This window comes from Schistocerca gregaria, chromosome 2, assembly GCF_023897955.1.
Source record: "Schistocerca gregaria isolate iqSchGreg1 chromosome 2, iqSchGreg1.2, whole genome shotgun sequence".
Lineage (NCBI taxonomy): Eukaryota > Metazoa > Arthropoda > Insecta > Orthoptera > Acrididae > Schistocerca > Schistocerca gregaria.
In genome coordinates this window covers 689,928,526-689,954,319 of record NC_064921.1, presented here as the reverse complement: position 1 = coordinate 689,954,319, position 25,794 = coordinate 689,928,526, and the positions used below count along the sequence as shown (strand labels likewise).

Below are 25,794 nucleotides of genomic sequence, written 5' to 3'. Positions count from 1 at the left end.
GACAATAGTCAAGGTGACTTGCAGCTCTTTATGAACATCTACTAACTCATTGTATGTTTGAGAACAGCAGTCATAGTGGGCCTGAACTGTAGGATGGACAATGTTTTATGGCACATTAAAAGATAAGTTTAAATTAATCTTGCTGATTCTCTTTTAATTTCTGTATCTGTTAAGCTAAAAGTATTACTAGTTCCCTTTAGGAACTGAAACAATTAATAATTCAAAATGAGTTTCTGTTAAGACAACAGAAAAATTGGTGTGAAAGGAAGACCTTCCAATTTTCTGAAACTTTTTTGATGTAATGGTCGCTAAGAAACTCGAAAATAGCATTAATTTATGGTAAATACCCACAATATACATTCTTATTGCAGGGGAAAACTAGAAGTAACATGCTATGTTGGTTACACTATGTGCTGCAGTAATAATAAATTACAATTACCAAGTTATTATGAAATATGTTTTGTACAATACTTGTAATTACTGAAAATTCTTAAAATTGTATTTAATTTGATTTTTACCAATGAAATAAATTCAGCTGTGTGTTGTTACACATGGATACAAGACAAGTCACAATTACAATTTATGTAAATATTATAATTAGCTCACAATAATACAAAACAATGAATATGAGACAAGTCATAGTTATTATTTGTATAAACATTATAATTAACTCATATTAATTAAAAAAACAGTTACATCTGTAGAAAGAAACAAATTAGCTAAAAACTTATGGTATATATAGGAAACATGTAACTTGGTTAATTTAGGCTCATAATAATAAAAATAATAGTAACATCGACAGGAAAGCCTTTAGCAGAAAGGATAATATTTAACATTGCTAATTTAGAATGGAATTCACAAATTCATCTACTGTGTGGAAGGATTTCTTCTGAAATAAAGTTTTTACTTTGTCTCTGAATCCTTCTCTATTTAATTTCAATCTTTCTGGTACTGGTATTGCATGCAACTCCCACAAGCCTTATGCAGTTGCTTACACATTTTGTGACTAATTACAAATAATTCATTGGAATGATGGAACTGATAAAGACAAATGCCTTCACTTTAAAAAAATTGTAAATTTTCATGGAAAAAAGCACATTGTTATGTGGATTTAAATACAAGTCACTGGAATGACATTAAGTCCCAGTAAAAGTGTTTAATGGTGGAGGAGAGAGACACTTATCTCATTGGTCTTATGTCAAAGGAGTAGGTGGATCAAAACTAAATGTCCAGACACTCTGTGACCAAAATGGTACTGAAACAGAGGATGACAGACTAAAGGCCGAAATACTAAATGTCTTTTTCCAAAGCTGTTTCACAGAGGAAAACTGCACTGTAATTCCTTCTCTAGATTGTCGTACAGATGACAAAATGGTAGATATAGAAATAGACGACAGAGGGATAGAGAAACAATTAAAATCACTCAAAAAAGGAAAGGCCGCTGGACCTTATGGGATACCAGTTCGATTTTACACAGAGTACGCGGAGGAACTTGCCCCCCTTCTTGCAGTGGTGTACCGTAGGTCTCTAGAAGAGCGTAGCATTCCAAAGGATTGGAAAAGGGCACAGGTCATCCCCGTTTTCAAGAAGGGACGTCGAACAGATGTGCAGAACTATAGACCTATATGTCTAACGTCGATCAGTTGTAGAATTTTGGAACACGTATTACATTCGAGTATAATGACTTTTCTGGAGACTAGAAATCTACTCTGTAGTAATCAGCATGGGTTTCGATAAAGACGGTCGGGTGAATCGCAGCTCGCACTATTCGTCCACGAGACTCAGAGGGCCGTAGACACGGGTTCGTAGGTAGATGACGTGTTCCTTGACTTCCGCAAGGCATTTGATACAGTTCCCCACAGTCGTTTAATGAACAAAGTAAGAGCATATGGACTATCAGACCAATTGTGTGATTGGATTGAAGAGTTCCTAGATAACAGAACGCAGCATGTCATTCTCAATGGAGAGAAGTCTTCCAAAGTGAGAGTGATTTCAGGTGTGCCGCAGGGGAGTGTCATAGGACCGTTGCTATTCACAATATACATAAATGACCTTGTGGATGACATCGGAAGTTCACTGAGGCTTTTTGCAGATGATGCTGTGGTGTATCAAATGGTTGTAACAATGGAAAATTGTACTGAAATACGGGAGGATCTGCAGCGAATTGACGCATGGTGCAGGGAATGGCAATTGAATCTCAATGTAGACAAGTGTAATGTGCTGCGAATACATAGAAAGATAGATCCCTTATCATTTAGCTACAAAATAGCAGGTCAGCAACTGGAAGCAGTTAATTCCATAAATTATCTGGGAGTACACATTAGGAGTGATTTAAAATGGAATGATCATATATGCCAGACAGATTCATTGGAAGAATCCTAAGGAAATTCAATCTGAAAACAAAGGAAGTAGGTTACAGTACGCTTGTTCGCCCTCTGCTTGAATACTGCTCAGCAGTGTGGGATCCATACCAGATAGAGTTGATAGAAGAGATAGAGAAGATCCAACGGAGCACGCTTCATTACAGGATCATTTAGTAATCGCGAAAGCGTTACGGAGATGGTAGATAAACTCCAGTGGAAGACTCTGCAGGAGAGACACGCAGTAGCTCGGTATGGGCTTTTGTTAAAGTTTCGAGAACATACCTTCACCAAAGAGTCAAGCAGTATATAGCTCGTATATCTCGCGAAGAGACCATGAGGATAAAATCAGAGAGATTAGAGCCCACACAGAAGCATACCGGCAATCCTTCTTTCCAGGCACGATATGAGACTGGAATAGAAGGGAGAACCGATAGCGGTACTCAGGGTACCCTCTGCCACACACTGTCAGGTGGCTTGCGGAGTATGGATGTAGATGTAGATGTAGATTATCTTCATTATTCTCATCAGAATAATAAATATCTCTCTGTGTGGAGCACCCCAAAATGGAATGTGACGTGTGTACACTGAAGTTACTAGTGCAAAGTAGGCACATTTTACTGTTTCAGTGTCACAAATTTTACTCTACTCAGGTCATTAAATGCATAGTACAAACTGCACAGTCTGTTTAGTAACTTTTTTATGTATGTCCCACAGTAAGGTCTCATCTACTCTGTGGAATTCAGTGATTACTTCTGGGTTTATATGTACAGGTTCAAATCTGCACTATGTGATGGGTGAAAATGTATAATCACAGCTGTGTCCTTGTTGACTCACAGTTTTTTTAGTATTTAAGCAAATTACCAGTTTGGACTTGTATTGTCAATCATGTTGTTGAGTTCATCAGGACAGAGATTTTAATACAGTACAGTATCAGCAAGCTGCAGCAGAAAGCTGCCATTGTCGTCAGGTCCATGTCATTTCCTCTAAACCTGCGGACAATGGCATAAACATCTAGCAGTTCAAAGTGCAGTGCCATCAGCCATAAGGATTGAGGCTTTCTGCCCTTTATTGTAAAGGCCTTAATCTATTTTGAATATGGATTTACTGCTTTAACAGCCTGTAATCTAGTTTTATATATTGTGATTAACTGATTTAGATATTATTGTAAATTTGTCATCACAAGTAGACATTGTCTTATAGAAGACATGCACATCTAGCACAAGTAGGGAAAGAAAAGTACGCTCACTTCTATATATGTAATTTCCCTGTTTTTGCTGCTGTGTTTAGTTTGACAATGCATGAACATTTGCTCACCAAATGCTACTTGTAGGTATGATCCACTTACAAACGCCACCCATAAGTATGATCCACATACATTTTAACAGCACTTTACTTAACTCACAGTAGACCTAATGAAAATATATTTCTTGTTTCAAGATCTTAATATATCTTAATGTATGTATCTTAATGTATATCTTAATGTATTAATGTATAATGTAGTTTTTCCTATTATATCAAAGAAGATGGTTATTGTGGGACAAAACCTCTTATGATTGTGTCATAAAATGTGACAGTGTCAAAAATAAACAAAACTTCGTAATCAGATATGCTATAAACACAACATGAATGTGAGTCTGGTTCTCTTTTATAATACCATAAATTTCACCTCATGTGGGTGGATCAAGAAACAGTGTTTTGGGGAATAACTCTGAGTCAGAACAGAGAAAGGGCACAGGAGCACCAATGTGAGAAGAAAGTTTGTTGTCAGTGTTTGTGAAGCATATACTGAATACTTCATATATATTTTTTAGGGTCAGAGATAATGCTACCCTCATATTTAATGTATGTGATTGAGTGACCCTTGCTTACCTTACCACTGTCCCATTCATAACTTCCCACATTACTTTAGATTTATTCTCAGTGTTGACTATAAACAGCTGGTTGTAGTTTCTTTGCTTGTGAATAACCTTGCTGAGAATTTTGTTTTATACAATCATGAATTAACTGATTGTATATAGTTCTGTTGTATGCAAGAACAGTTTTTTTTTTGCAAGAAATTTGTGTTTCTAAAGTTATCCATTTCTGATAAGATTTTTTTGTATGAACCTTTCTTTTTTAAAACAAATTTGTCTGGTGGGTTTGATTTTACTCAAACACAAAAAAATACTGGTAGTCAACTTACATATACAAAAATAAATAATATATGACCAAAATGCATGGATTTTGCAGTTAGCTGATTTCATGACAACTTCTACACTAGATGAACACTTCAGCATTAGTATATCTCATAAAAACAGAGTAAATTGAGGAGCACAACACTGAACCTCTTCTGCTTGGGGCAGCTAATTATTTTAAAAAAATGTTCAAATGGCTCTGAGCACTATGGTATTTCACTTCTGAGGTCATCAGTCCCCCAGAACTTAGAACCACTTAAACCTAATTAACCTAAGGACGTCTCACACACCCATGCCCGGGGCAGGATTCGAACCTGTGACTGTAGCAGTCGCGCGGTTCCAGACAGTAGCGCCTAGGACTGCTCGCCCACCATGGCCAGCCTAATTATTCAATTCTTTGTCCTAGTCAGATTTTGTATGTCATTTTTTGTTGAAATGAACAATTTTTATGTAGCACACATTGTTTGATCAGACACTCAGCACTGACATATCTCCAAAATTTTGTTCTAATTTTGATGGAAATTGGGTTTTCTGTTATGATGACAAAGAACAAAAACTGAATATGATAACTAATGGCATTCATGCTGAAAGTAGTGTGATATTTCCTGAAGTGTGGCTTGATTATTTGTAACATGTAAAAAATATAGTACATGAAATGCAGTTAATTAAAGAAACTGTAACTAAATACTAACTTGAGTTGCATCCATAACAGCCTTTGGAAGAATTTCATCAACTGCTCCCATGTCTTTTGAAAACCTATTTAATATACGACCTGAAACAAAAGTTTTACAAAAGAAATGTTAGGTGAAGAATAACTTATACTGAAATGAAAATTTTGGATGTTCAGTTATGGCAACAGAAAATTTTTTCATTGATACAGTAATTATTAAAACATTTACATTTTTGCTAGAACAAGCAATACAGTTAATTTCTCCATCACAAACCTAAGTTCAAGTCCACAAATTTCTCATAGTAATTTAGCACCATATCTTTGTTTGAGTGGCACAGTATCCACCTTTAACTACTACCTACTCACCTGAAGCATGTGATCAAGCAATTACTTCTTACTAACAACTGATGATGGCTTATTTCTACTTTAATATAATTTTATCAATTTGGCATTAATTATTATTTTATTTAGTGGGGCAGAGATAACAGTTCCACAAGCAGAAGCAACAGATAAGAATTCAAAAAATTTCAAAACTTAAAAAAATTAGTCATTGTAGAGAAAGATCCAGATGGGTGGTAAAAGAAAGCAAGTAAAGAGGCAAGAGAGAAAGAGCACTGAAACAAGTTTTACAATATAATAGTGCTTACACTATGTGCTCAAAAGTATCCAGACACCTTGCTGAAAATGACATACAAGTTCATGGCGCCCTCTATTGGTAATGCTGGCATTCAGTATGGTGCTGGCTCATCCTTAGGCTTGATGACTGTTGCAGGCATATGTTCAATCAGGTGCTAGAAGGTTTCTTGGGGAATGGCAGCCCATTCTTCACAAAGTGCTGCATTGCGGAGAGGTATCGATGTAGGTCGTGAGGTCTGGCATGAAGTCAGCATTCCAAAACATCCCAAAGGTATTCTATAGGAGTCCATTACAGGGATGTTATTGTCATGTATCCACTCCATCGCTGCCCATGCATTATGAACAGGTGCTTGATCATCTCAAAGATGCAACTGCCATCCCCAAATTGCTCTTCAACAGTGGGAAGCAAGAAGGTGCTTAAAACATCAAAGTATGCCTATGCTGTGATAGTACCACTCAAAACAACAAGGTGCGCAAGCCCCCTCCATGAAAAACATGACCACGCCATAACACCCCTGCCTCCAAATTTTACTGTTCACATTACATATGCTGGCATATGAACTTCACTGCACATTCACCATACCCACACCCTGCCATCGTATCGCCACGTTGTGTACCATGATTCGTCACTCCACACGTTTTTCCAGTGTTCAATCATCCAATGTTTACTCTCCATACACCAAGTGAGGCGTCATTCGGCATTTACCAGTGTGATGTGTGGCTTATGAGCATCTGCTTAACCATTAAATCCAAGGTTTCACACTTCCTGCCTAACTGTCATAGTAATTGCAGTTTGGAATTCCTGTGTGATGGTCTGGATATAGGTCTGCCCATTACATATTACGATCCTTTTCAACTGTCGGCAGTCTCTGTCAGTCAACAGATGAGTTTGGCCTGTACACTTTTGTGCTGTACTTGTCCCTTCACGTTTCCTCTTCACAGTCACATTGGAAACAGTGAACCTAAGAATGTTTAGGAGTGTGGAAATCTTGTGTACAGATGTATGACACAAATGACACCCAATCACCTGACCATGTTCAAAGTCTGTGAATTCTGCGGAGTGTCCCATTCTGCTCTCTCATGATGTCTAATGACTACTGAGGTTGCTGATATGGAGAACCTGGCACTTGGTGGCAGCACAATGCACATAATGTGAAATGTGTATGTTTTGTGGGTGTCTGAATACTTTTGATCACATGCTGTGTTTCATCGGTCAGGTTATTTGGATACTGCACTCTACAGCAGCATAATCTAGACTCTGGTGATCCACATGTTGCTGTTTTATGCTACATTCTTCTTCTTTTAGTTTTTCTAGCTCTCATCCACAACTTGCATTTGTAGTGTAACACATCACTTTAGTAAAGTGAGGTCTTGCACAATGTATACCAAACTGATACATGATGATTGCCACCACAGAAGTTTATTTCAGTAATTAGTTTAGAATGTCTGCTATGTAGGAATTTGGTTTCTTGTTTTCACATGTGATCTTACATTGAATGGATGCAGTGCATCTGCAAGCTAGGATGAGAACAGCTACTTTATCACATTCCATGGCACCTGCTCAGTGGTGATTTGTTCCATTGGAGATATGGTGTGCTCCAAGGAAGAAGGACATCACTGTTATCAGTGATATCTGGAGAGTCTCAGAGGTCATTCTGGTAGTGAGAATGTTCATCAGTTACAATCAGAAAAAAAATGTGTTGAGAAAATGTAGTGATGGAGCTATTTTGTCATAAAGTATAGTATGAACTGTTCAACTACTGCAATGAATAGATCAGTATATTCATATTAATGAAGGAGGCCTCTAAATTATGTACAGAAAGCTGAGATTTATTACACTAATGCAAGGTGTAAATCGAAAGTGGAAGAGAAAGGAAAGGAAAGGGAAGGAAATGATGATATCAGATGCATCACAACTTTAGTGAGGAGTGTCAGACTGGGACTCGAACCCACAATCTCCTGCTTACCAGGTGACTGTGATAGTCTGTGTCACCTGGACACCTTATTAATCGCAAATGCGTGGTCTGTTTCAGCATATTCCTTGGTGTCACCACATACACACCCAGCACCACCACTTACCTGCAGCCCTCTCCATGTCGTCAATGCTCACTAATTTTATATTCCCACTGGATGTTGAACATAAATGTGCACCTGCTCTGACAGTTGTGTATTCATAGATCATCAAGGAGTATCATTTACATGGATTTTTGGTATCTGTTCTTTCGGACATGAGTGAAGGAACAGACACCATGCATTCATATAACTGACACACCTTGATGTGCTGTGAATCTACAGCCATCAGTGCAGATGCACATTTACATCTGCACCACCATGAGGGGCATGGCAAAGAATATGTCCCATTGTATCAGTTATTAGGGTTTCTTCCTATTCCATTCACACATGGAGTGTGAGAAGAATGATCATTTGAATGCCTCTGTGTGTGCAGTAATTATTCTGATCTTAACCTCACAATATCTATGTGAGTGATACATAGAGGTTGTAGTGTACCTCTAGAGTAATCATTTGAAGCTGGTTCTTGAAACTTTGTTAATAGACTTCCTCGGAATAGTTCATATCTGCCTTCAAGAGTTTGCCAGTTCAGTTCCTTCAGTGTCTCTGTGACACTCTCCCATGGATTAAACAAACCTGTGATCATATGTGCTGTGCTTTCTGTTTACATTAAATATACCCTGTTAGTTCTATGTGGTACGGATCCCACACACTCGAGCAGTATTCTAGAACTGGTCACATGAGTGATTTGTAAGTAATCTCTTTTGTAGACTGGCTGCAGTCCCCAAAATTCTGCCACGAAACCAAAGTCTACCATTTGCTTTACCCATGACTGAACCTATGTGATCATTATACTTCATATCCCTACAAAGTGCTATGACCAGGCATTTGCATCAGTTGGCTAATTCCAACAGGAGCTCATTGATATGATAATCATAGGATACCATGTTTTTTTTTTCATTTTGTAAAGCATAAAATTTTTACATTCTGAACATTTAGAGCAAGCTGTCAATTTCTAACCATGTTGAAATCTTATCAAGATCTGACTGAATATGTATGCAGCTTCTCTCAGACAGTACTTCATTACAGATAACAGCATCATCTGCAAATAGCCTGATTTTACTATTAATATTGTCTGGAAGGTTATTAATACACAACATGAACAGCAAAGGTTCCAACACTCTTCCTTTGACTACATCCAAGGATACTTGTATACCTGATGATGACTCTCCATCCAAGATAACTTGCTGTGTCCTCCCTACCAAAAAGCTCTCAATCCAGTCACAGATTTCACTTGATACCCCATATGACCATACTTTTGATGATAAGTGTAGGTGCAGTACTGAGCCAAATGCTTTTTGGAAATCAAGAAACACTGCATCTACCTGGTTGCCTTGATCCAAAACTTCCAGTATGTCATGTGAGAAAAGAGCAAGTTGGTTTCACATGATCAGTGTATTTGAAAACCATGCTGGTTGGCACTGAGAAGGTCATTCTGTTCAAGATAGCTCATTATGTTTGAGCTCATAATATGGTCTAAGATTCTACAGCAAATAGTTTTCAAGGATATTGGACGGTAGTTTTGTGGATCTCTTCTACTACCCTTCTTGTAGATGGATATAACCTGTGCTTTTTTCCAAGAATTGGGCACAGTTTTTTTGTTTGAGGGATCTACAATAGACTACAGTTAGAAGAGGGGCTAACTCAGCTGCATATTCAATATAGAATCTGACAGGGATTCCATCAGGACATGGAGCTTTGTTGAATTTTAATGATAGCAGCTGTTTCTCAACACTGCTGACACTAATACTTATTTCATTCATCTTTTCAATTGTATGAGGATTAAATTGGGGCAATTTTACTGAGTTTTACTTTGTAAAGAAATATTTGAAAATGGAGTTAAACATTTCAACTTTTTCACGGCTAACCTCAGTTTCAGTTCCTGTCTCGTTCATTAGGGAGTGGACACAAACTTTGGTGCAACTAACAGCCTTTGCATATGACCAGAATTTCTTTAGATTTTGTGAAATGTCATTTGATAACATTCTCCTACAGTAGTCAGTGAAGACATCAAGTATTGCTCTCATGGTTGCCAAACATGTTTCATTCAGTACCTCTCTGTCTACAGTGCTACTCTTGCCACAACTGTGTCATGGTCACTGATACCAGTTTTGACATGGACATCTTCAAAGACATCAAGTCTGTTTGTTGCCATTAGATCCAATACATTTCCATCATAAGTGGGGTTCCTAACTATCTGTTCTAAGTAGTTTTTAGATAAGGCATTTAGTAAAGTTTTACAGGATGTTTTATCATGCCCACTACTAACAAAACTGTAATTTTCCCAATTAATTGTTGGATGATTACAGTATGATTGGGGAACTTCCATACAAGTGAACTGAGGTTTTCACTTAAGTTTTCAGTTATATCAGGAGATGAGTCTGGGGGATGAGCAAAGTATCCAATTGTCATTTTCTAATCAACCTTGATACTGAGTCTTGCCAAACAATCTCACATACAGTTTCAGTTTCTATCTTGGTGGATTTGAGTTTCTTGTCTACTGGGACAAATACACCACCTCCATTTCCCATTTCCATATCCTTTTGATATATGCTTAAATTTTCCCCCAAAAACTCACTGCAATCAATTTCACGTTTCAACCAGCTTTCTGTGCCCAGTATTATGTGAGCTTTCTGTGCCTAGTATTATGTGAGCTTCACTGCTTTCCATGAGCACTTCAAACTGGGGCACTTTGTTGTCAATGCTTCAGCAGTTTACCGTTAGGATTTTAATACTCTCGCCTGTGGCAGGCATTTCTTTTAATCTCACAATGATATTTCTGGGTTTTCTAAAGCTATAATTATCTGGATTAGATGGAGAGTTGCCTAATCTAAAAAAATCCTTGTGTGAACCCCCTCCCTTCCCCCCACACAGTCAGTTTCTTGAGTAGCAGCCTCTTATGTATAGTGCACACCTGACCTACTTACAGGGACCCTACAGTTCTGAGCCCTATGGCGCAAGTTCAGGAAGTTTCAGCCTAGCGTGTCACAGAACTTCAGTGTCTCTGGTTCAGTCCTTCTACTTGAGTCAGGAGCAAAGGGACTACCATCAGTTCTAGGGACAATGCTGCAAATTGTGAACTTCACTGAAACTCCATGTGCAAGGCTGGTCTTCTCAGCCTTCTCTACAGTCACTGGAGTGACCCAAGAAAGATCTCCAAGCCCAAACAGCAGGCATAATTTGTTCCATTGTGTGCCACAGTCTGCAGTTGGTTGCAACCTGTTCCCTCAGTGGCTACTGGCATAGTCTTTTCAGTGTGTGGAATGAGGCTCCCAGGCACACACACTGAGTGCACCTGATGTCCTTTCCTGTCCCTTGCTGGCATTTCCCTAAGGGGTACCATCATTCACCATGTGTTTGAACTTCAGACCATCAGTAGACCCCTACTCTCTTGCATTTGACTCCTAATAGCAGACAAAACAGGTTCCCCAAAGAGAAGGTGAAATGAGTCTCACTGGTTCAGTTTCAGTGAAAGACAGAATCTCAAACTTGTTGATTAGTGAGATCAGTACAACACCTTGGATCCTCCCTGGTCCCTATCCATCCTGTACAGGACACCTATATCAACCATTGACATGCCACTCGCAATCAAGTGGATGGGTAATGACAGATCCTGTACTTTCCACAGAGGAGACAGGATCCACAGGAGCGAATAGTACTTGAGGTACCTCTGGTACAGGTACCAAAGGTAAATGACTCTCAGGAGCTATTCCAACACATCGATTCACAGCAGCTTCCAATCATTTGACAGAAGTCAGGGTGATTTCCAGCTGCTTACAAACATCAACCAACTCATCTCATCTTTGAGAACTGCATTCACAGTGGGGCTGCATTTTGGTTGGTGCAATGTATTATTAACCTGTGAACAAATAACTTTAAATTAAACCTGCTGATTTTCTTTTAATCTATTGAGCTAAAATGTTGCTAGTTCCCCATGAGAATTCAGGCAGATACACAAAACGGGATTTCTATTACGTCAATGCAGAAACCTATGGTAAAAATTATTAGTTTCCTAAAATGTTTGATTGTTACAGTTGGTAGCAAACTTGAAAACAGAGTTAATTTATGAAAAATGCGGATAATATATAGGGCTACTCCTCTTTAAGGGAAAACTAGATTTAACACAGTATGTTAGAAGATTTGCTACAGTAACTAAATCAAAAACCCTGATTTGTTACAAATTGGTCATAGATTATGCAAAGGACAATGGTAGCTTCCGAAAATTCTCAAAAATGCACTTTTGTGTGCATTGATATACAATGAAATTCAGGGGTGATGTAATCCTTGTCTGAACTGTGAACCACAAGTCCTGATTTGCTATGCATTAAATTATTTATACAAAATACTCACACCATTAACATATGAAAATATAGATTCTAAGCTTCCAAAAATTCTGAAAGTTATCTGTTTGTCACATAATTGTACAGTGAAGTTAGAGATAGACTGTTTTGAATAAGGATAGGCCTACTGTCCAAAAAATTTTTAAAGGAGCCCAATTTAGTTTAAGTTGACGATAACAGTACTAGTTTATTGCAGCACTCACAAATGTTCAGCCTTTCACAATATATCACAGTACAAATGGATATTGGTACAATTAATGAAAGAGTATGCAGAATAAGTGATGTGAACAGTAAAATATGTGAATCTAGAATGTTCACCCTCCAGTGGTAATCTAAAATTAACGAGCAAGAAAATGGATTGGAACTGTGGATAGGTGGCACTAGGTGGAAATATGGGTTGGCCAAGGAATGTGCTAAAATAGTCTGTCCATTTGCAATCAGCACTGTGTCTGAGTGGTGCATTGGTTAATGCAAATGTCTAGTAAATAGGAGGTCCCAGGTTTGAGTCCCAGTCCAACACAAATTTTCACACTTACTTTAAGCCCTTATGCTCGTGGTACAATCAGTTCCTTTCATCCTCAATTTACATAAGATGAGATTTGTAAAAAGACCTTTTCAGCTTCCAGCATAAAAGAAGTTGCAAAGGATGAGACAAAGCCTACATTACCAGAGACATACACTGCTATTCTGACTTTGCAGTTCAAATGTAAGAGGTCAGAATTCTTAATTAATGGCAACTGGGAATTTATCCATGAGCACATGACATCACATAACATAACTATGAAATAACTTCTCACTTTTCAATCATATTATGTTCATGTTTAATCTGTACACTTACCATCATCATCATGAAAATATTCAATTTTTCTTTGTTCATTTGTTGAATTTTTATTTTCCTTTTTTCGGCCTATTAGAGTCATCATCTACATTTTGTTATAGACAAAACTGAGCAGCCTCATCGATGAATTGTCATTGGTACCTTAATATCTTAGTTGACTACCGTATTTACTCTAATCTAAGCCGCACCTGAAAAATGAGACTCGAAATAAAGAAAAAAAAAATCCCGAATGTAAGCCGCACATGAAATTTGAGACTCGAAATTCAAGGGGAGAGAAAAGTTTTAGGCCGCACTTCCAAATCGAAACAAAGTTGGTCCATTGTAATATAAGACACAACCTAGGTCGAATGAATGACGATACAGCTACAGTAGTTTGGTTCGAGTCGTAAGCTTAGCAGTTAAGCTTTACCAGATAGCCATTACCATGCGTCAGGCGCTCCGTCCGTATTTATACAGGTACCCTTCCTTATTCACGTGCTTCGTCTGGTTTGAATGGATTGCTTATTTTGCTTTGTTCTGATAAGTGCCGTTTTCTTTGTTATAGGTGTTTACGTCGCTCTAAACTGAAAATGCATTACTGTACAGTGTCATGCATTGTTTGTCGCATTCTGATAATACGTGTTTACGGCCTGACGCCGCTCGCGGCATGGCTTGCTTTTGTGCGCGCTATCGCCGCTTTTTTTTTTTTTTTTTTTTAATAATCTCATTAGCGAAACAATTGTTGTTACTTACACTGCTGCTTTCTTTGATAATGATCAACAAGAACCAAATAATATACTGTATGATAGAACATGTTCTGAACGAGAGTTAGGCGAAAATTCTTCTCCGTTTGAAAATCTTTGTGGCCGCTGCTTCTTTAGTACATCAAATTCTGCACAGAAATTAGTCATCTTAGATTTAAAAATCTAGTCAGTTGCCTTGCTTCATTTCTGACTATCACTATTAGGCATAAGAATAATACGAGTATAAACATGACACGATACGTATATTCTTCCGCATTTGCTGTTGTCTCACTCTGGTTTCGTAGTTTATTAGGCAGACAGGATTTAAATGAGATAGCAGCAAACACGAAAGAATACATGGCAAAATGTTTATATTTGTATTATTCTTATGGTGAAGAGAATACAGCGTGTGATTCACATTTCATCAGGTTCCTGTTGGCAACCATCTCTTCTCACAGGCAGGAAAAAATTCAGAACGTAGAGTTGGCCATATTGACAAACATCCCAGTCTTGCCAGTCGGATTTTCGTAGTACATTGAAATTCTGCTACATTCGAAGATAAACAATAAGAAATTTGCATTTACTTCATTGGATAATGTATGAAAATGCAGTGGTCGAATCTCGGGTCGGAGAAAAGAGCTCGTCTTCCACCTTTTTTTTTAAAAGAATTTATTTACTGACGCAGAGGTTTTGGCGCCAGTATTTATCTTTTTACGTACAAAGCATGCCTGTGTAGCGCTACATACATTCGACGACAGAAGTTAGTTGTGGCGGCAGCTACCAAAATTTTTCAGAACTTCCGCATGCTTTGCACTCGATTCTAAGCCGCAGTCGGTTTTTTGGATTACAAACACCGGAAAAAAAGTGCGGCTTAGATTTGAGTAAATACGGTACACACACACTTTTCATCCATGCTAGGACAAATGCTTTACTTACTAAAAATAATTGCATATTGATAATCCATTACAGTTAAACAAGAATTTGGGAACTTATCAGGTCTGTTTAATTTTTCATAGCGCTAAGCAACACAGACTCAAAATTATAATGCAACACAAAAGGAATGAAAAATTTTTGAATAACACTGAACACAACCACAGATACTATACAGAAGCTTCTAATGTGCGAAGCACATGTTTGTGCTTTGAGCACTGTTGTAATAATCTGAAGTGTTTATTCTGGATATCTTTGCTGTACTTTTTCTTTACACATAACAGGTGGCTGTACAAAACTCTGTGTTAATGTAGAAGGACTGACAAAAATCATCTGAATGAACACATATCAGCACGATATATAATATTGTGCATGAAATAGAAACAACAGCTCACTTTATTAAAGAACTGATATCTTTAAGAAGGTATTAACTATGCAGTAAATGCAAATGTAAACACCTAAAGATGGGCATACTTGCCTGGAAAATAACAGTTTTTCAAAAACCTTTGTGTCTAATCATCATCTCCCCAAATAATCATTATTTAATAATAATCATAGATGTTACCAGTTTCCTTCATGAATAAAATAATGTAAAAACAGGTGTTTTGTGTATGAGTTTTATAAAATTACCTGAAGGATTTGTGTTGAAAAATCGCATAGGTGCTCTCATCAAATTAGTGAACATTGTATCATGAAGCTTTCTTGATGATTTCATACAAATTTTGTAGAAAGTTAGAGAGCGTGTGAATGCAATAACAACCAGTCCTACAGTAATTGCCACAAACATGTAAATAAGAGTTTCAGTTTCATACAATCCATCCAGTAGACTTTCTGGATTTGTTTCATTATTAGAAGTTACAAAATCCAATAAGCTGAATGACTGATTTGCCTGGCTTGTTGTAGTACTTTCAATTGTTATCTCATCATCACTGGCAGAAATGTTCATTTTGTTAACAAAACTGTTCATCTCTTCCCTATACAATGCTCTAGCCTCTTCTTGCGTAGTCCTGAAAAAGAAATTATTGTTTAATTTTTTAATTCTAATATCAGTATTTTGATCTTGTGATGTTATTTGAAAGTTTATATTTAACTGGAAAACAAAACTGCAGGTTTAGGTATGTGAATTTTCTTTACTGATGAGTAGTCAAATAGATGCACAGTTATCCTTCACTTACATGATCGCAACTTTGCAATGAAGTGTTTCATTGCAGCATTTCAGCTACACTCATTAACTTGAGAGGAGATTGAGCACTTACTATACAATGTAAAGAAAAATTTTCAGAATTGGGTTAATACAAAATATTTACAGCATTTAAATAAGCATATGAAATATTTCCCCCTTCCGGTATTGAAATAATGAAACAACATATATACCATTGTTCAAACCCTCTTATTTGGTAACTGTTTTTATATATATATATATATAAAAAAAAAACCAGTCATTCGACAGCATCTTTATTTATTTATTTTCACAGAATTCATGAAACTGCTTCCTTCAGTTACATTTTTTTTCTGATAGGAATAGATAGAATCTGGTAGATGCAAGATCAGGCACTCTGCAGCAAATTGTGCACAGTTTTAACACTTCTTGGCAAATTAGAACTATGTGTTGCACTGGGACTTGAACACAGACCCGTGCATACAGGAGAATGTTTCTCGGGTTTGTAAGCTTAGAGAGAGGTCCTGGTAAAATTAAAGCTGTGAGGGTGGATTATGAGTTGTGCCTGGATAGTTCAGCTGATAAAAGTATAACCATGAAATGCAAGTGTTAGGGTTCCAGTCCTGTCATGCAGTGTTAATCTAAAATTAGTTTTCAATTACAGTGAATGTTCCAACACATTAGTATCCTTTTGTAAGTAGTAATAAAACAAATTTGCAGAATCAGTGTTACAAAAAAAGTAATTTAGTTACCATACTATTAAGGCATAATGTTTCTGACATTTTATCATAGCTGGCAGTGGACATCTGCCTTCGTGATTAGGTACTTTCCCTGCTTTTTTACTCGTGTTTTAAATAGATTTGCTGGTCTTTCACTCAGCTGAGTGCCCTTTTACTTAGAGCTTGCAGAGGAAACATTGTATATAGTTAACAGTGAGTATGGTTTTCAAAAAGTAATCATCTGTATATAACTTATACTAGGGAGGCCAAAAGGCACTCCTTTCTGTTTTAGAGCTTGCCAAGCTCCTTAATTTTGCTGCACATCTTGTCCCAATAGAGGAGCTTGATGTGTGATTTCAGACTTTTCTGGCGTAGGAAAATCTTGAATATTTCCTGTGTGTTCAGCTGGGAGGCATCGTCAAACAGGCACAATATTTCTGACTTCATATTGGACCATGAAGACCTCATGGTGGTATCTCTCTTTATCTGGGTACCTCTAAGAGACTCTCTAAACATCATACGAAAAAAATTTTGGCCAATGCTAATGAAACTGTTGGAAAGCATGCTTAAATCAACCTAATTTCTGTTCAGTGCAAATTATTATGAACAAACTGCTGGAGTTTTGATGAGATGCCCACACTCACAAGTGGTGGGCAATATGTTTATGAAAGCATTTGAAGAAGAAACTCTGGAGTCAGCAATCTACAGGCCCTCATGCTTTTTCAATATGTTGATGATACATTTGCAGTCTAGCGACATGGACAACATCACCTACAGGACTTCCTGCAACACTTGGATCTGAAAATCAGATTCCCAATGGTGACATAAAAAACTTATCTCCCATTTCTGGAAACATCAGGTAAAGACCAGATGGCATGCTTAAATGTGGAGTCTACCACAAACCAACACATGCAGGTTTGTACTTACATGCCTCCAGCAGTCATGCCCCTTCACAAGGCGATGATGTCCTGAGCACATTAGTGCACAAGAATGGAAAATCTAAGACTGTGACAGTCTAGTTACAGAATTGCAGCACTTGCAGAACGTGTTCCATATGAATGGATACAACAACTCCCAGATACAACATGCCATGCCTTAAGAACAAAGAAGCTGATTCCACAGCCTGCTGAATATGAAGATAAACCAGTTGCAATGGCAATTATTCCATATGTCAGGAACACATCAGCAAAAATCAAGAGAATACTCCAGATACACAACTTCAAGTGCATTTTCTGGCCATCAGCCAATATGAAAGCCTTACTGGGATCATTCAAGGATTACTTCAGACTCTGGTAATGGGGAATCTACTTCATCCCTTCCAATGTAGGAAGGTGTACGTAGGCCAGAGCATACAGACAGTACAAGAGAGATGTTCTGAGCATAAACACAACATAGGCAATGTACAGCCAGTGAATGCCACTGGAGCATCTCCCATGTACATACACAAATTGTGATGACACCGAGTTGTTGCAACAATTCAATCAATGTGGAAATCTGATCCCATAACAACAATTGAAGAATATGATGGCACAGCTGAGGACCCTGGATTGACTCCTGACATCGTGCAGTAGCAAAATTTAACCTAGCAATTTTTCAAATGATTGTAGGCTTTCCAAAATAACAATTTGTTCATATTCCAGTCTTTTAATAGTCAAACATAACTCCAAGTCTGCAGTCTGCACCCAGTCTCAGTTGAGATAACAAGCATGTAACACCCATGTCAAGTATGGTCCCAGTAATTGCTCTCACAATAACTATGCACAGGTAGTTCATGAAAGTACATGCATCAGTATCTGCGAAAACTCAGCAGTGTTGATGTTTAAAAGCCTGAAGTGGTTTAGCTTAATGAATATTTAGACTGAAATGTGTTGTGATTGGTAGGAAGTTAGAATGAGCCATTGTTAATCATTGTGACTTTTATTAACAGCTGAGCTAAGTGACTATTGCATTGTACTTTTATCTGGTGGGTTATTTCAAGTCAGTATGTGAACTGTGAGCCATAAAAATGATAGCAAACCTTAAATGGAAAGATTCATGTAAACCAGCATTTAAATATCTCAAAATACTAACATTACCCAGTATATACCTATACGAACTCCTCTGTTGGACAAAATTCAAATATTATCCCAATACTACAGATAAAAACACGCAAAACAACCATGACAAAATAAAACGGAACCTCTTCCACGAGCCTGCACACCACAAAATACAAAAAAGGCCATCAAACACTGGACCAAAATCCCTTGAAAAACTCCCTTCATTCTTGGGAGAAATAAACACCAAAAATATTTTCAAAAAAAGTCTCAAAAATTTTCACATAGAAAACTGTTATTACAGTGTAAATGAATTTATCTGCACTACAGTTCAAAACAATTGCAATACCATTATTGCATCAAAAGAAAAATTGTACAAAATATAATTTAATATGAAATAGCTCTAGAATAATTTTGTAATAAATTATATTTTTGTTAAACAGTATACAGTAAAAACTATGTACCTGTTGGTGCATGAAATGAAAATATGTCTTGATTTATACAATGTACTCCGTAAAAATATAAATAAATATAGAGTGTAAAAATGAATTGTGTTTGTGGCACATTTAAATATTTTGTTCAGTGACTTGTTAGAATTACCACTGATTAATTGACAATGTTTAACTTGTGCTTCAATGGCTTTACAGTTTATCTGAATAATTCTGCCACTGAACTCTTGGTTGTTTGTGAGTGCAGACCTGACGACAAGCAATAATAATTTTACAAAATAGAAAAAAAAACTAACCATCATCCCAACAATATGACTTTGAGGCTAACAAATGTATAAAAAAGTGCAATCTAAATCATGGTGTTGTGTACATTTTTGGAGCAAATGCCATGAAGTACTGAATAAGATTTACATCTTCAAGACAACTGACTGACATGTTACTGAGGAGTGGATGGAGACTACAGAAAAATCTGGTCAGTGGCTTACAGAGGCTTGGTGGCTAAGCTAAAAAAATGTCAGTATCTGTGCCACTTTGAAGTATAGTGTAGCATTCAATAAGATATACTTGACACACCACAATAATAATATTTATATCTCCTGGTACAAGTTAGAACAAATTAGTTCAAGGCAGTATGAGTCAGTGCATTTGCAAGTCACCAATTGTTGGAACTGAAGAGTTTACATAACATGAATGTCAAAATTTATTTGAAAAATATAAAATCTGTTCCACATCATGTACATAATTCACAAATGAAAAATCCAGGTCATTTGCTGTGAGATATAATGAAGAATTACTGCAAACCATTGTCGGCTGCATCAGCCTATTTCAATTTAAGTATTTCAGAACCTTGTTACATTTCCTGCTTCAAAACTCGCTTTCAATCACTTGAGAATAATATAATTTGAGAGTAAAAACATTTTATGTTCATTTTCATAAATACAAAGTATGAGTGTTATATATCTCTTCTATATCTTCAATTTGAGTATGTTGAGGACACTCTCTTCTTCAAAAGTGACAACAGCAGCCAGGTTCACAGGACGGAAAGCATACGTTCCTGGTTTGGCAAACACTCAGGTACCCAGCAACAACTCAACTGACATGTTAAAGCACCCAATCTCACTCATGCGGAAAATATCTGAGACTGTTTGGAACAGTGGGTGTAATGTAGCATTCAACAGCATCTCAGTCTGGTAGGTATCTAGGATCTGATCACCTATAAAAATGTATTACTGTAACTCCTCTTAGCACTTACTGTTCTTTTGTCCTGTGTATTTACTTTGGTTGCATTGCGACAGAAAGTAATTCTGTTATACAGCAGGGAGTGTTGTCAACACAGTTTATGTGAAGTTTTTTCATAGTTGAAAACATACCACAACTGAGCTCCTTGATTAATTTAACTTTGTTTGACTTTAATTTTGCTTGTTACCTATATGGCTTCCATTGAATTTTGCTTTCACTTAGTGCTTATTATTAACATTTATTTCTGATAAACTAGGTTATGTTTTTCCTTTTTTAAGATTCACAATATGAATCTTTGCAGTATTAAGACAAACTCTTTGCTGTGATCCAGTTTCAGCCCTGTTCTGATTAATCTGGCTTCTGTATGGTATGGATGAGTTTAATGCCTTTGTTAGTTTGTGTATTTCTGATACGCTATTGTTGTTGTGACCTTCAGTCCAAAGACTGGTTTGATGAAGCTCTCCATGCTACTTTATCTTGTGCAAGCCTCTTCATCTCTGAGTAACTACTGCAACCTACACCCTATTGAATCTGCTTACTGTATTTATCTCTTGGCCTCCCTTTAAAATTTTACCCCCCAGGCTTTCTATAGTACTAAATTAGTGATCCCTTGATGCCTCAGAATGTGTCCTACCAACTGATCCCTTCTTCTAGTCAGGTTGAACCACAAATTTCTCTTCTTCCCAAATCTATTCAATACCTCCTCATTAGTTATGTGACCTACCAATCTAATCTTCAGCATTCTTCTGTAGCACCTCATTTCAAAAGCTTCTATTTTCTTCTTGGCTAAACTATTTATCATCCATGTCTACACTCCACACAAATACTTCCACAAAGGACTTTCAGACACTTAAATCTATACTTGATTTTCTGATACATATAGCTTATTTATAATTATTTTGAGTTGCATGTTACAAACCCATATGATATTAAGACAAACTCTTTGATTCAGGTTAAGGCCTAGTCTGATTAACCTTGTTTTTCTGTGGATTATTTTGTTGAGGTCACAACCAAACATTTAAGGTCTTTTTTCCTTTTCTTTTCATCAACTCCAAAAATTTTTTACTCTTAACTTCATCAAATTCAAATGGAAAGCTGGTTTTTATATTCGAATTGTCATATAGTGAACATGTGCACTTCAGTAAAGTAGTGGTTTTGCTGATGTTTTATTCTTTTTTGTAGTAGGTGGCAGTGAGAAAGACAAATTGAGAGAAGCATTCCATTAGTAACATTTTTAATTAGCAGTATACCCTGAAAATTTAAAGTTAGTCTCTAATTATAATGATTTCCAGGATATGAATACCAGATTAATTATGATGGGCTCAAAGAGAGAGAGAGAGAGAGAGAGAGAGAGAGAGAGAGAGAGAGAGAAAATTGTATGTATTTGGAACATTTAGGCATGAGAAATTGAAGACCCTGAATTCATGCAAGCATCATTAAGTTTCTTTTAAAAATCTAAGCATACATCTACTTGGGTTTTGATTAACATATAGTGGGCTGTCCCTGGAGCACAGGGAGAAGGTAGATAGATGGAGAAATGTACACTTTGGATACCACTCACCTGAAGAAAAAATTGTTCAGAGGACACAAGGGAATAGATGCTTTGTTGTGGTTTTGATGGAATGGGCTAAATGTCTGTCCATCTGATCTGTTATAGGAAAGAGGGCTGCTAATACGTCCCTCATGGTACATGAAACACTACATGTGTCTACAATAACAGCGCCTTTCAAGTAATTAAATTGGAATCAGATATTGATTTCAGACATGGTGCCCCCACTTACCACAGTCACAATCAGCTCACTCACACATTTGTCCAATCTGCTTTCTTACACCAAGATTTCTACTATGTTCTCAACCATAAATATTTCTAGTTGCATAAACATCCGCAGCCAGAGTCAATCAATATAAAAGTTTTCTACTGTAGACCCAGAAGAAGGCTGCTGCAACTGCGGCCAAAACATTGGTTTATACAATATGATGCAGTGCCATACCCAGAAATCTTTTATGCCCATAAATATATCATTTCAGTGGAAATATTTCACTGAAATGAAAATACAGAGTGCTGTATGATACTAATTGTCCTTTAATTCATAATTTAATGAAATCATAGCCTCAATGAAGGTCATGACATATACAGTTAAGACCAGTATGTTCTAAAATGCCACACTCAAAAATATAATTTTTCAAGGGGTCATATTTCAAATTCTGTTATCACAGACCTAAGGGGACAAGTAGTTTTATGTAGGGCCAAGTAGTTTTATGTAGCCCTTGGCCTCACAACTGTGTGTATACCTTATGGAAGAACATGCATACTGTAACTGTTCTACTGGATAGGGTCAAAATTGAAACATTACATACTTTCTCCAGCCCAGACATATTGAGAAAATCAGATGATTCTTTTGCATTAGGTGTGGTCTAGGGTGGACCTTTGGCAGCTTGTAAAACCAACATTTTTTCATGAGTGGTTCTTGCAAAAACTTCAAAAAAACATGATTTTGGGTCAAAAAGTACAGATTGGGGAACAGCTGCTCCTGTAATTTCTGTTCATGCCAGGTCATCCAAATTCATACCATTGTTCTTAAAATGATATTCTTGGGGAACTTTGATACTTTTTTGATACTATTCTCCATTACCAAGATTCAGAGGTTCAAAGTTATGCATATACAATATACAATATGCACATAATATCCCATCTGAGGCATAAATGTAGTTTTAACTGATGTGGTTAACACATGGCAAGGGTTCTCTGGTCATTGCAAGGATTCTGGTTTTACTGGACTGTGTTTTCAGTCAGCATATTTTCTCCAATAAAGCTTTAAGATGTACTGTCTCTTTATAATGGGCACTTCATGCCAGTACAAATATGTCCATGTATTGTAATGACAAAAAATGGGCTAAAAAGAGTCTGTCTTCACATGTATGAAAAAAAACTTAAAATGAGCGCCAAAAATGACATAAAACTGGAGAGACTGCAAATATACAAAAATGTTACTAATAAAATTTTTACTCTTTCAGGATACAAATCATAAGCTGCGCATTTTTGATGAATTGCGATTGATGAGATAAGTATCGAGAAAGCATGAAAATCAAATTATTTTGTGTTAACCTTATGTATGCATACTTATTTTTTCTTGATTTGTGTCAAAGTATATAAATGTGTTGAAGTATATTAATAAACTGACAAAACTTTACTAACCTACTGAATTCATTTTATATAAGCAGAACACCCTGCTATAATAGGGAAAAGAAGACAACCAGTGGAAAAATGGTCCTGTAGAAGCACAAGAAATATGACTATGTTCCTTTATAAAAGAATCTGAGAGAAATGTGGAAAAGCAACTGCATCAATCTTCCAATCTTCATTCTGCCTTCCACACCAAAAATTTTGGTATTTAAACAAATTTGTGCTTCTTTATGCTGAAAGAAAGGAGTGGGGAGACCTTGATGGTGGAAAAGAGAGGAGACAGTGCCAGTGGGAGAGAAAGAGAGAGGAATCAGCGATTGTGGGAGAGAGAAAAATGGCAGGTAAACAGAAAGAGGGATGGATGAAGACAATTGCAGTGGAGCCAAAGAGAGAGTAGACACTGATGGCCATTGAGAGATAGTGGAGTGAAAAGAATAAGGCAGTATGGACTCTCCCAGACCAGCCAACTTTAACCCCTGCCCACCTCCTCCACCCCAAACTTCCTATGTGTGGTAGAGTGAGTGTCAGTGGGAAAGAAATACAAAAGAAGACAGTGTATGTGAGAGAGCAGACTGTGAACGTGGGATATACTGTAAATTAAGGGAAGAAAAAGGAGACATGGGAGAGAGACATGTACAAGGTGTTTGGAAATTCCCATTACAGACTTCTAGGTTTTGTAGAGGGGAGAGAGTACATAATATTTTAATAGGAACCTATGTCCAGAAATGTATCATTTCTGTTCCATGATGGTTTCAGTTCAAATGTTTAAGCATCCATTTCTGCTTGAGAAACTGAATTAGGCATGACACAGTACAATGATTAGGTAACAATTCAAAAGGAAACATAACAAGATATACATTTATCACTTACACATATTTTTATATTAACACTTAAATATTATAGGTTTACATTATTCCAAAACAAAAAGAGCCCAGCATATTGTACATAACAGAACAGTGTTAAAGTAAATAAATCAGAACTGTGTTTCCTCTCCTCTCCTATGGTGGTGCTTGGTTCTGTGTTGTGAATTTCATTGCTCCTAAGATTTTCTTTTGTTTTCCATGTTTTTACTCTTTGCAGTTTTTGTTGTTGCTGTGAGTCATCTTTTAGATATTAAAGGAAGAAGATCACTGTTCCTAAAAGTGTTGTGTTCTTGCTATAAAATTATATCATAAGTTCATCCGCAACAGGTTAAGGGCCTAGGTTTGAATGCTTCAGGCTCTGAGAATTATGGTATTCATTCATCAGACTATATATCAGTCTTACAAACATTCACAAACTGTCAAGTGAAGATCAGTGGGAAACATGGAAATGGCAGATTCAGCTTTGTTTAAAGGAATGTTCTCTTTATTCAATCAGAGATGGTACACATCAGTGTCCGTCATTAGTGGAAGGAGAAGAACTGTCCAATGCATATGAGCACTGGCAACTGGACAATGTTCGTGCAGCTGGTATCATTGGAATGGTGCTTGATGAGAAACCTGCTATTCATGTAAGAAAGAAGACCAACGCACAGAAACTTGGGATACCCTTATGTCAGTATATGATCAATCTTCATTGCAGCAATTACATGTGGTGTTTGATTGTTTACTTGAAACTGCAAGAGATGATGTCACGTCTATAACTAAACACATGTTGCTACTTGCAAACATTTTCCATGCCTTGTGCAGTGAACTGAACACAATTAATCGAAATGCAACTTTGCCCCTTTTGCTGCTCCATCATAGTATTTTCAAAACAACAGGACCTGAATATCAATTTTACAGGTCAACCTGGTATCATGTTCCTGAACCTGAGCAGAACACAGCTTCTAACTGAGAATTTGCATTCGATTGAGAATTTGCTAGCTATACAGGCAGCTGGTGCTTTCTACGCAAAATCAAAATCGAATGAGCAACATCAAAAACAAAAGAAATTTGCAACAGAGGGTAGTAAGTCACAGAAGAAAGATAGTTGTATGTGTCTGTATTGCAAGAAAGCTGGACATATAATCGCAAACTGCCGAAAGTGCAAAGAAGAAGCAAAAGCAACAGCTAACAACAATAACAATTCGAGTTCCAGTTTAAAAGTGAGCAACAAACCAAATACATTTCTAGCCAATAGTCTGTTGTCTCATGTTAATTTTGATAGTGCAGATTCTTGGATTTTGGACTTTGGTATGACACATCATATTTCACCAAATATACAGCATTTTGCTACATTCGAAAAGTTTCTGATTCCACGATGTGTGCAAACAGTTGACAAATAAGTTATTTTTGCACATGGGAC

At 36.9% G+C, this 25,794-nt stretch overlaps 1 protein-coding gene across 5 annotated transcripts in view; it reads right to left on the bottom strand.

Moving 5' to 3' along the window:
* The window catches only part of LOC126334772 (ATP-binding cassette sub-family C member 4-like), a 548,862-nt gene that overhangs the window by 311,352 nt on the left and 211,716 nt on the right, over positions 1–25,794 (bottom strand). For 3 of the 5 annotated variants that reach the window (XM_049997358.1, XM_049997355.1, XM_049997357.1), the window contains 2 exons: positions 15,374–15,750; positions 5,230–5,309 (listed from right to left, as the gene is read on the bottom strand). The exons of the other annotated variants lie outside the window; for them this stretch is intronic. In XM_049997358.1, coding sequence (XP_049853315.1) covers positions 5,230–5,309; positions 15,374–15,750 — 457 coding nt within the window. The remainder of the gene's footprint in view (positions 1–5,229; positions 5,310–15,373; positions 15,751–25,794) is intronic. 5 annotated transcript variants of the gene reach the window in all.